This window comes from Podarcis pityusensis, assembly GCF_964106645.2.
Source record: "Podarcis pityusensis genome assembly, chromosome: 2".
NCBI lineage: Eukaryota > Metazoa > Chordata > Lepidosauria > Squamata > Lacertidae > Podarcis > Podarcis pityusensis.
In genome coordinates this window covers 73,039,869-73,052,301 of record NC_138029.1, presented here as the reverse complement: position 1 = coordinate 73,052,301, position 12,433 = coordinate 73,039,869, and the positions used below count along the sequence as shown (strand labels likewise).

The window sequence follows — 12,433 nt, the reverse complement described above, 5'->3', positions numbered from 1 at the left end:
GACAAACGCTGGCTCCCTCGGCCTGAATGTGAGATGAGCGCCACAACCCCATAGTTGCCTTTGACTGGACTTAACCGTCCAGGGGTTCTTTACCTTTTTACCTTTACCTTACTTCCATGGGAATGAAGCCTTCAGGAGCAGGGGAGCAGACAGTCCCCCATCCATTTCCTCCACAGCACCAACAAGGAACTCCCTCCCACATGTTGGCCAGGCAAGGCTTTCACCTCTTTTCATCAGTCTGAAATGTTGCTTTTATCTGACAGTGTGTATTTTGTGCGTATCTCTCCACCATAATGCTGAAACTGGTGTTAAAAGGCACCCCCTTTTACTATATAATAAGGAACAGTCATAATACAGCAACCGGAACAGCTTCTATCCATTCTTGAGCTAGAGAGTATCCTACTAATCTCCTAATATTCTGTATCTGTACTAACTGTGGAACTACCTGGATGTTTCTTTCCAGAAAGACTTGATCTCCACCATCGGGGAGAGTGCTGCTCTGGGGGTAGCTGGTACGATCTTCTGGGGAGATGCAGAGAACACTAAAAGTCGGGTATGTATGTTTCCGCACCAGCCCCAGAGAGACAAGCCTAGTGGGAGCTTCTTTCAGATAAAACGGCTCTTCGATCTCACTTCTGCCAAGAGCATGTCGGGTCCTGTCTTAATTCAGCAGGCAGCCCTCTTAGTGGAGCTACTTCTGCAATTTGTTCAGTTTAGCAGCTCAGCATCAGCACAGCCTCTTTTTGGTGGGCTGTCGGGGGAAGAGGCATGTGTTGAAAAAGATACTGGCAACACCTGGAAGTTGCTGAATGCCAGAAAACCCCAGAAAGGCCCTCTAGGGAACACTGGTGGTCTCAGGTGTGAGACAAATGGGCTTTCTAGACATCTAACATACCACCACAGAGTAATAAGAGGCATGGCAAGACATGATAAATTTGACATAATTTTGTTTCCCTCTAAGCTTTATGAGCAAATTGTAGTCAAGTGCAAATTGTAGTCCCCTGGCAACTCATGACTCCCAAGGGAGTGGCTATTTCATGTCTCCCTGCAAAGATCTAGCTTGTATTGTATTATGGCTGGTATTGTCTCTCTTTACTGCCATTGCTTTATTTTCAATCCCAGATCCTGTGTTGCCTGTTACATGCTGCACCATTTATTGTTTTAACCAATACATACATACACATGCATAGATGATAGATAGATAGATAGATAGATAGATAGATAGATAGATAGATGATAGATAGATAGATAGATAGATAGATAGATGATAGATAGATAGATAGATAGATACTGTCAATCCAACGACCACCTGGTACTAGAGGGAGAAGGGTGGCTTTTACTACTAATGGCGTTTTGTTTTGAGGGGTACAAAGACACTCTTCCTTGGAGCTTTGCTACTTTGTCCAAGGGGGCATGGTCCCCACCAAAGGCCTCCATAGCACTTCCTTGTGTTGAATTCAACTAGTTGCCATTCTAGGGTTGATACCAAGCATATGCATCATTTCCTAAAGAGATGGAACCATAGAGAGATACTCCCTTTGGTGTCCAGAGTACATAATGGGCAATAACTGCTTTCACTGTAAATAGTAGAGATTGAGGCTGTACACAACTCGAGCCTTTCGGTCTTGAGGAAGGCCTCCTTGCGCTGTGAAAGTCCTAGCCTACACCCTAACAGCTGCGGGTAGCCATATTGAGCTGTCAACACTGCCTTTATAGCGGCCTTCAAGCACTGAGTTTAGCAAAGCAGCGCTGGGAACAGTTCTTCCAAGTTTCCTGCAAGGATGTGAAGCAACTACAGACTACTGTGGGGATTGTGTCATTCGGTACACAGTACAGTACAGACTGCTGTGGGGATTGTGTCATCCGGATCTGATGTCTTAAGTCTTTTCAGTGCATCCTATTGAAAGAGGGAAGTGATAAATTCCCATTACCAAATAGAGCCCCATCTGTTCATGCATTATTCACATGTAGGGCATGTCAGCAGAGGGGGCTGGACTTTTGGCCCCGCCTCCTCCATCAGACCTTCTTCCTCCATGACTGGGTGTCCTGATTGCATGCAGCCCCTTTGCACAAGCAGGTGCTCATGCTCTGAATTTTCTCTGCAGACGAAGTCGGGTGCAAGCTGAGGTGGTTGCAGACCTGGGTTCAGGACTTGGAAGCATGGGTCCGCACAGAAATGCTCCACACATAAGTAATGTATTATTAGGGTTTAGGAAAGGGAAAAATACTGACCAAGGCAGAAATCCTATGCATGCTTACCAAGAAGTAAGCTCCGTGGAAATAAAAGGAATTTACTCTCAGATATGTATTTTGGCTCAGAAATCTAAACTGCTGGATTGTAGGATGGATGGATGGATAGATGATTCCATTGGACCTTCTTGTATCAGGGATTCAATAAGAGCGAAAACTCACCTCCTGACTGTAGCTGCTGGTCTCCCAGTTCCTGTTGCTAATTTTGAATCCTCTCCTCTGCAGGAAACGTGCCAGCTGATTAAAAACTACATAGAGGAAGGCCTTGGCCGTTACATCGTCAACGTGACCACAGCTGCCGAACTCTGCAGCCACACTCTGTGCAGCGGTCACGGGCGCTGCCGGCGCATTTTCAGCAACACTGATGTCTTCTTGCATCTCAACCCAGCCAGCTTCGAGATCCACCGCAACGCTCCTGGGCAGGGCAAGCAGCTGTTTGAGGCCACGGGGAACTTCTCTCAGGATGACACTGCCTTCCTCAAGGCCCACTTCCAGTGCCACTGTTACCAGGGATGGCACGGGAAAGGATGCAAGGAGCAGCTGAACCCTCCTGGGGGCGGCCCCTATCTTCGCAGTAACCTGGGACTCCAGTTGCTGATAACTCTCTGTCTGCTGGCCTGCTTGCACTAGGCTGCCTCCAACTGGAATCTCTGCGGCCGCAAACTAGTTCCTGGTGCAGCAGGCAGTGGTGATAGGTGGAAAGGGAGAAATAAGAGCCGCCAGCCTCTCGTTTTTATATATATATATTTCTTTAGCAGTGATGTAGCAGACCTACTATTTAAGAGACTGTCCTACCTCTCCCATCTGTGCCACTGGCCCTTTAAGGGGCAAAAAAATGAAAAAGGACCGTCCCCCCCACTGACAGTATTTCTGTGCGCAGGCAGATGGGTGACTGGAGGTGAGGATTGGCAAAGGTAGGGGGGCTGCCATGAGGCCTCGCCTCTCCTGCCTTTCCCTTGCTGTCCAGAAGTATCTCCAACACAGGAGTCGATTTGGTGCCTTGGGTTAGCTACCCAAACAGAAGCAGGAATTTGAGGGTGGGGAAAGTTGTCAAAGGGTAGCCTGGAAGTGGGGAGGAGGGAGGAATTGGGTGCCCACAGTCGGCACTCTTTTGGGAGAGGATTAGGGAGAGGGGTGCTTGGCTCTTCTGTTGTAAGGAGGGAGGGGGCACGGTTAGAAAATGGGAGTCCTGGAGCCTGCTTAGGCCTCAGGAGAGGTGTGATGGGTTTGGTGGAGCTGCTGTAGTGAGGAGAAAATTGCTGCTGTTTAAAACATGCCTCTTTAGGATAGCCGATAGAGAAGGAGAGAAAGCATTGCCCAGCCAGTGGGGTTTAACCTAGAGAGTAGAAAAGGCTCTGGTGGCGAAAATGCCCTTTGCTGACCGCCTGGGTGGGCGGGCAAACACAATTTATATTGCTCTGAGAAGGGCAGCCGTGGGGTGTGGGAGTGCCATGCCCCCGATCCGTGTGTGGCCGGTGCTGAGTTGGTGCCCTGCATCCGTTACAGGAAAACCAAAAAAGTTTTACCTCAGAATTAAAGACACACCGAGAAAACGTAATTGGCATTCTGCATTGTGTGTTGGGAGCTTGCTTCGTTGCCCCGAGGGGCCCTTCATGCCATTCCTCCTTGCCAATAAGGAGGCTCCAGCTGTGAGTGGTATTTGCCTTCAGACCCCAATAAAACGTTGGCCGGCTTTTCATTAACACCTCCCCCCATTGTGTGTGGCTTTGTCCTTCTCATCACAGAACTGTGGCTCTGGCCAGTGCTGGTCACCCTCCTGTGACCATCCCTGAGTAGCTGCGCCTGAACCAGATCATTCTTACTTGCCTTAACAATTCCCTCAGCTCTTCCCGTTTCGGGTGCGGCCAGAGAGTCTGGAGACCCTCAATGAAAGAGGCCTGTTGCTGCTGTGGCTGCACCCCCCTCCCCTTCTGCTGTTTGTACAGAGGCCATCTGCCAGCCTGGCCTTCAGCTCTCCTTTCCAGTGTTGTTCTTTGTCTCTACTGGAGCAGCAAGGGGCTGCCTCTCCTTGTCCGGACTTCCTGCTCCTTGTAATTAAGTCAACGACTTTGGCTGGCAAAGCCAAGCAGTTGCCAAAGTGGAAGGAACACTGGGTGTCTCTGTCAGGGTCATGTGCCCTGCACAGGAGAGCGAGAGGCTGCAGGGAGGGGCGGGGCTTGACTGCCATTGTGTTCCTTTTCTCCCCAAACAGCCGTGTTTCTCCTTGCTTCTCTTCCAGTCAGCGGAGGACCTTTAGGAGCAGGGTGTGGAGCCTCAGGCCTGAGGGCTGAAACCTGCCCTCCAGGCTTCTCTGTTTGGCATACAGGGCTCACCCCCAAGCCACATCCCTTCCCCCTAGGCCTTCCTCTCCCACTGGTTGTGCTCTGCACCCTCTGTTGTTTTCCCTGCCTCTTCTTTGAACTCTGATGATACCTCTTGCTTCGCTGGATGGAAGACAGAGCAACCTGTTCACAATATGAAAGCAAAGTTTACATTCATTGTTCTCCTCACTTTTGGCTTTGCAGGTGGCCCTCAGGAGGCTGTCAGGAAAGGAATGTGGTCTTTGGGCTGGTTGAGCTCTCCCACCCCTGATTTTAGGAGTGTATCTAGTTTTCTTTGGCTGCTTGTTTCTTGGCTGATCCTGACTTGTTCATCTCTGAAAGCGATGGAAGAGGCTGGGGATCTGCAGAAAACAAGCTTGGAAATACCGAACCAAATTGTGGTGCTTCATGGGGTTGTCTTCTGTGAGGGGGGATTGCTGCTGGTTTGGAAGGCAGCTAAGAGGCACCTTGGGCTGACTTGGGGAACAGGCAGGTAGAGCTGCGTCAAACTTGCAGCCTGTTTTCTTATCTGCCCTTCAGCTGCCTGTGATCAAATTGGTGTTGAGAACACAGGGAGCTGCCTCGTACTGAACCAGGTCAGTGGGTTATTTTGCCCAGTACTATTAACTCCAGCTCATATTGTCAAGCAGTTGGCAGCAGCCAACCTCTTTGTTCTGTTTACCAAAATGTTTTCCACCAATACCTCCAGTTAAGCGATCGAGCTGCGAAATGCTACGATCTGACCCTGGAGCCTCCAGCGCCTGTTTTGTAACTCTAAGCTACAACTCCTCCCTGTTTTCTACCCAGGGGTTGGGCTGCAGGTCATCTTCTGCCAAGGGCATGGGGTTTATTGAAACAAAATTCCTGATGTGAGTGGATATTATTTGTTTCATGGTGAAGGAAAAACTTCACTAATCCTCTTGCACATAAAATGCCTCTTGCTACGGCACCTAAGATGGGTCTCTTGAGAGCAGGCATCTCCCTGTGGCTGCATGCTCTCCTCTGGGATGGCTCTTGGTGGGCTAGTTTTTCTGCCTACTGTAAGGCAGCCTTATGCCTGGCCACTGGCCATGTTGCCTCAGGCTGATTGTTGGGATCCAGCAAAATCTGGAAGGGCACAGGTTCACCATCCCTGGTGTAGAAACAGTGTGTGTTGTCCACGTGCTCTTCTAGGGGAACTGGAAAGTGCACTGGACTTGCCACCCTACCTAAAACTCCCACCTTAAGACCTCCAGAAATAATGACATCTTGTCCACAAAAGTGAACAGTCCCTGGGCACAGAAGAATGCAAGATGACTCTGGGGTGGGCTGTGGTTCTTGCATTTCCTTGGAGAATGTTTTTTTAATTGTGAAAAGAGGCACAAGCCAGCTTTAAATCACAGGATTAAGAGGTGTGTACATGTCCAGTGCTATAAATATGAGCATTCCTCTGCTAGCTGAGTTCAGCCAGGGGTGCTGCTGTTCACTGCACACACATTTTGATTATAGACAATCTGGGGGAGCAAGGAGGTACATGGCTCTTCATTTGTTTGTTTTTTTGTCCTTTGAGGCCTTTATCTCATTGCCCCCAGGAGCCTCATAAAACGTGATGTATACCTAAGAGCATAAAGGGCAAGTAGGTGCTTGGAAAAAGGCATAAGATCATGGGTAGGCAAACTAAGGCCCAGGGGCCGGACCTGGCCCAATCGCCTTCTCAGTCCGGCCCACGGACAGTCAGGGAATCAGCGCGTTTTTACATGAGTAGAATGTGTCCTTTTACTTAAAATGCATCTCTGAGTTATTTGTGGGGCATAGGAATTCGTTCATCCCCCCCCCAAAAAAATAGTTCAGCCCCCCACAAGGTCTGAGGGACAGTGGACTGGCCTCCTGCTGAAAAAGTTTGCTGACCCCTGCATAAGATTAATCTCCACAGTTACGGTTCAGATAACTGGGGCAATTAAGCATCTGATTAGACTGCTATTTGGGAAAGGGAAAATAGGACCTATAACAGTAGCATAGGAATTTTTCTGGGGGTGGGCACAAAGTAAAATGCTGAAATGGGGGAGCAAGCTAATTCCCTCCCCCCAAAAAATGAGAATAGTGTCTGTACACTTTGTCTCATCTCATGTCCTATTAATGATAGAAACTTTTATTTTTTTAAAAAGTGGGTGATAATATTTGTGAGGGTATGCACGAGGACGCTTTGTCCAGAGGCAAATCTAATCCACTTGTTTCTTTAGACAAATGTGTGAGCTGGGGGATGAGGGAGGTTGGTCTGTTCCCCACCCTTTGCCTGAAAACCAGGAGTGCACAATTTCTCCATCGTAGCTTTGGAAAAACAAGGAATATCGCTCCCTTGGGGGTCCCTGTTAAAACATCTACTGTGCGAGGGTCAGTGCTGAACGTCGTCCTGCTTTCCGTTCAGTAGGAGAGCGCCCCCTAGTGCCACAAAGGGAGCCAACAAATCAGAGCTCAGTTCCTATCTCCCTAGGAGGGCAGTGTTGCACAACAATTGCCAGTGCTGCTTATGTGGGCAGTTATCTGTAGTTTCTTTCGGAAGCCACAACCAATGCAAGCCTTGGCAGGTCCTTGTGTCTGATTTCCCCAGAGTATATACCAGCCCACGGCTGATCTGATGGCAGGCTGCCATTTCTTTCCCTTCTCTAAATCTTTTTCCCAGGATCGGACATGTTTTCTCCCTTCCTCTTCTTGCTTTTTGATGTGCTCCCTTTCTCAGCCTTTCATGGCTTTCCTCACACACATTTCCATATATTCAAGACACTGGAACAGAAAGCATTTCCCCTGTTTTATTCTCTCTTTTGTCACATTGATTGCACGGTTCCCTCTCTGAGCCTGGAATATGCTTTGTGCTGTCAAGTTCCACCTCTACTTGTCGTAGTCAGGCAAAAACTAGTTGTCTTTTGTTTAAGGCCATGCCAAATTCTTGAGCAGAGACACTTGGAGAAAGGTTACTAAAAGCCATGTGAAATGCTTGGGGATGTGGTGTGCGAATGCTTACTGTTTTAACACTTTGTAGGGAAGCAGCCATTCCTAATTCTTACTCTGGATTTATGTATCTAGAATTCTTAATGATAACCCCTGATTTGGTACTCATTGTCACTTAAACATGAATTGCCACCCGCACTTTGTCCATAGGTATGCATTGAAAAAGCAGAAAACTCCCAGCTTTTATCATTCTTTAACTATTCATTTTAACCGTCACTCTTTGAAAGAGAGAACAGTGGCTAAGCATGACAGATATAGATATATATATCATGAATTACAAAATTATAGGTCACAGTTATGTAGCTAGAAGATGTGTCATTCTGTTTCAAAGGACTAACACAAAACAAATGCGTTCAGTGCACTTTTACGAAATCCGTAATGTGCCGATTCCTGAAGATTTGTTCTGTGGCCAATCCTCTGTATAACACGATCATTTAAAATAAATTCCAATCCCTGTACTTGAAGTTTCTCAAACAGTTTCTCAAACCCAGCATGGATACAATCCTGGGTATTTTTAAGTGTGAGCCAGAAGACCTCCTACCCCAGCCCCCAAGCTCTCTTGCTGGGGTGTGTGTGGAGAAGGTGGGTTAATTACAGTGGTACCTCGAGTTAAGAACTTAATTCGTTCCGGAGGTCTGTTCTTAACCTGAAACTGTTCTTAACCTGAGGTACCACTTTAGCTAATGGGGCCTCCCGCTGCTGCCGCTTGATTTCTGTTCTCATCCTGAAGCAACGTTCTTAACCCGAGGTACTGTTTCTGGGTTAGCAGAGTGTAACCTGAAGTGTCTGTAACCTGAAGCGTCTGTAACCTGAGGTACCACTGTATTTGTTGTTTAAAAGCTTCCTGGCCTGGTCATTAAGAGAGCCGTCTCTTAGTTTTGCTCAGTACATGATGACAAAGAACTTCAGGTGGTGGCAATTTTCAAAAGGTGCTTTGATTCAGTCTCCTCAGAGACACTTCAGTTACCCACTATGAGGTGTGGCAGTGCTGCCTTGGGAGGAGGGAGCAGAAGTACCAGCCTCTTTCTTGAGGGGGCGGGTGTTTGAGAGAAGGGCATACATGGCAGCATCACCATCATCCTGTGAGGTGGGAAGAAGTTATAGCATGGTTAGGAAATTTGTGGCCTTCCAGATATTTTTGGACCTAAATACTTGTTAACCCTGGCCAATGGACACCTGGATACCTGAAAGGCCACAGCTCATTCATCCCTGGTTTAGAGGTCCTTGAAGACGAGCGAGAGCTGATGGTTCCCATCCATTGCCTTGAGTTTTCTGAGAGCTAGAGATCAAACCACTGGCGCCCCTGATAGCACAATGGCAAATTTCACCCCCTTGTTCTCATGCTGATGTCAATAGCTATGGGAGGTGAATGAAATGCTTTCTCTGTGGGCCATTGGAATCGCCCTCTCCGCTTTCATCATGCTAATGCCACTAAATAATCATCAGCCTTCGCTGCTGTGGCCACTCACAGCCTCGAGTCTGGTACTGAAAAAGGGCTTTGTGTGGCTAATCCTAACCACAGAACAACAGAGAAGGAAGCGAGGGGAAGAGGGGGCCTCTTGCATAGGCATTGCTACTGGGCAGGGGGATGGGAAACCCAACCAGGACTCTTTATGCAGAGCAAAGCAAATCACCCAGCAGTAAAGCAAAGAAATCTTTCCTTCTCACCCACTACCCCACTCACATCCTTGTTTAGGAACATAATATGATCCCTGCTGGATCAGGCTGAAGGTCAGCTATCTGGTCCAGCACCCTGTTCTCACAGTGAGCAACCAGATGCCTAAGGGATGCCCGCAAACTGAGCGTCACAGCGCTCTGAACAATTGCAGTTCCCAGCAACTGGCACTCAGAAGCCTATTGCCCCAACAGTGGAGTTGAGTCTTGCTGGCTATCCTACGGACTGCTACCATGCCCACCCACGGTCCCTCCAAGTGTCCCTATTTTCCGGGGACATTCCTGATTTAGAGAAGCTGTCCCAGTTTGATTTGACCCTGGAATGTCCAGCTTTCCCTTAGGGTGTCCCTATTTTCATTGGATAAATGTTGGAGGTATGGAGTTATCCAACCCCCGAGCTGTCTGAAGGCAATCCTGTATAGGGAAGGTTTTTTAAAAAAATGTTTAATGTTTTAGTATGTTTTTATGTATGTTGGAAGCTGCCCAGAGTGGTTGAGGCAACCCAATAAGATGTGTGGCGTATAAATAGTAAAATTAACATTATGGAACGGGATGTCCCTATTTCCATCGGAGAAATGTTGGAGGGTATGCACCCACATTAGGGCTGCACTGGGTAGGGGGGGCATTACATGAAGTTGTATATCTGGAGACTTCTCCCCCCGCCTTTCTTAAAAAGAAACAGGTGTGAAGGGCCTCCTAAGAGTGCACCTCCAAATCAATGTTTAGTGTGTTACTGAGTGTGCTTGATCCTTATAGTTGAGCAGTCTTGCAGTTCATGTTATTAGGGATCCAGTCGTTCATATGAAAGTGCAAAAGGTCTCCTCGTGCCCCAATGGAAGACCCCTAAAATGTCATACATGAGACAACACTGGGTAAGTGGCAAAATGGGTGCTGGAGGGAGTCTTTCTGAGTGCAAACTGGGGAGAAAGGTAGTGGTGTCTGGGGGTTGGGGGTGCAATGTGTGGGAGATAGACACACAGAGACCACATCACTGGGTTAGTAGGTAATGTGCACAACAGCCACCTCCCTCCCTCATGTCTAGTTCCAGTCAACATACAGTCTGTCTTCTTTAGCAGGTTATAAAACTGATTCCAAATTACACTTGACGGTAGAAGCACTACCTACATGGTTTTAAACTTCTTGGGGGCAGATTGGGGGTGAGTGGGTTAGTTTTCTACAGATATGCCTCCCTCAATTGCAGCTGCAATCCAATATACAAGGCTGCAACCCTGTATAAACCTACTTTGCAGTAAACCCCTCTGAACTTAGCGGAACTTCCTTTGGAGTAAAGATACCTAGGATCAGGCTGTAAGAGTTGTTTAAAATGTTGGTTGAATTAGATTTTGCAGAGAGTTTATGGGCTGCCTTAGAAAACAGGAGTCCTGGAGCCTATTTAGGCCTAGGGAGAAGTGTAAATATAGTGGTTTCTCATTTTTTATGTGAGATCCAGATGTCTTTCCTCTATGCCTGCTACAGGGACGTGTTACTCTGCCACTGAGAAAAGTAATACCCTTTCCTGCTCAGTCCATCCCACCTTGCAATTTGATGCAATTTGATGCAATTTGCATGCAACCACACCACTGAAACATATATTTCTTTAAAAGTGGTAAAATGCCACCATTCCCATTTGCCCTTTCTAGGTTCTCAGTTATTCTGTTATTAAGAAGTGGAAACTTAACTTAGTACAGGGTGTGAACTCCAGCACACATCCTTCCTGTTTTCTTTTTAAAGTGTCAGGCAAGAGAGAGGCTGTTCTTCCCATCCCTAGAAACTGGTAAGAAAGCTACCATGACCCTCTCTCCCTATTTAATGGGAACAGAATACTATACTATTGTTGACATTGGACTGGCAGTACTGTGAGTTTAGCAGTGAAAGTGTGTTTATTAAAATTTGTCTGGAAAGCGCAGAGACCAACAGAGAGGAGGCCTGGAGAGAAACTGAACCCCATGTAGAGTGTTTGCTTTCTTTTTTCCTCTGATGCGCTTGCCAAGAATGTTCGCCGCTCCCCTCCTTCCACCCACCTCCATTTTCAAGCTATGTCTCATCAAGGGAGATTGCTCTTCACCCACCATAACGTTTATCATTTCAGAAAGGCAAGGATTTCAAGCCCCTTTGTTTTATTGCAGGGGCTGACTGGAATGTTTGCAGCGAGCTGTAGAAGAGAGTCTACTCTACCCCCCCCCGAACCCCATACCTAAGTACAGTGGTACCTCTGGTTACAAACTTAACTCGTTCCGGAGGTCCGTTCTTAACCTGAAACTGTTCTTAACCTGAGGTACCACTTTAGCTAATGGGACCTCCCGCTGCGATTTCTGTTCTCATCCTGAGGTAAAGTTCTTAACCCAAGGTACTACTTCCGGGTTAGCGAAGTCTGCAACCCGAGGTGTTTGTAACCCGAGGTACCACTGTATCTTGAAAGATGTTAGGAACCGATCCCTGCAGTTCAATTTTCTGTCACTTTCCCCACCAGGAGAATCTGTGTAGGCCAGCTGTGGAAACACAATAGGGTCACCATTCTGCCTAATTTGTGGGGTTTGTTTGGACAAAGAATTTACAGAAAGTTGTTCTCATAAATCCAACAACTATCGCCTTTCCCAAAGCTCAGTTTCATCTTTCTCACTAGAACAGTTCTGAATTGCACAATCTAGGACAAGAATGAGGGAGACATCTACTGGTGACTCCTGTTGCCACAGTCTAGGGATCTTTCCCACATACTCAGTTGGGGTTTTGGGGGGGTGGGGTGGGGGGGTGGAATAAATGCATATTCATTTATCATTTGCTGCAAAGTTACACTGCTGTTGTGTGGATACGTTTCCCTCACCGAATTCTGTTATGATTGCTCAGTCCCTTCTATTACCGCAGTTGTGCCACGGACACATGTACTGCCAAATGGATCAGATGAAAATGCTATGACCCTTCACATAAAAATATTGGAAGTTTTAAATGCCCCCCTCGCCCGCCCCACAACTCATCAGAGACCAAGGACTGTGCACGGAAACTGCCATCATGTTGCCAGGGAATGTTGGTAACAGAGCAGCACGCAGACGCTGGTACTCAGGTGGCTGCAGCTGGGACTTAGGCCAAAAGGAAATCAAACAGCTTATTGCTTGCTTCACTTTAGCCTGGGGCCTGAGGTGGCTGGGGGTGACCGGGCTCCTATCCCTATTTTTGTACAAATGATTTTTCAATCCCGCCCATCACAC

The 12,433-nt window shown here is 47.5% G+C and overlaps 2 protein-coding genes across 3 annotated transcripts in view; one reads left to right on the top strand and one right to left on the bottom strand.

The window, feature by feature from the left end:
* The window catches only part of LOC308472026 (uncharacterized protein), a gene marked incomplete at its 5' end in the record, with an annotated part of 286,484 nt that overhangs the window by 232,336 nt on the left and 41,715 nt on the right, over nt 1-12,433 (bottom strand). The gene's annotated exons all lie outside the window — the stretch shown is intronic.
* Nucleotides 1-12,433, top strand: part of LOC308472286 (uncharacterized protein) — a 30,885-nt gene that overhangs the window by 6,972 nt on the left and 11,480 nt on the right. The window contains exons 3-4 of the mRNA XM_080996978.1: nt 464-553; nt 2,476-2,878. Of these exons, the coding sequence (XP_080853104.1) occupies nt 464-553; nt 2,476-2,878 (493 nt within the window). The remainder of the gene's footprint in view (nt 1-463; nt 554-2,475; nt 2,879-12,433) is intronic.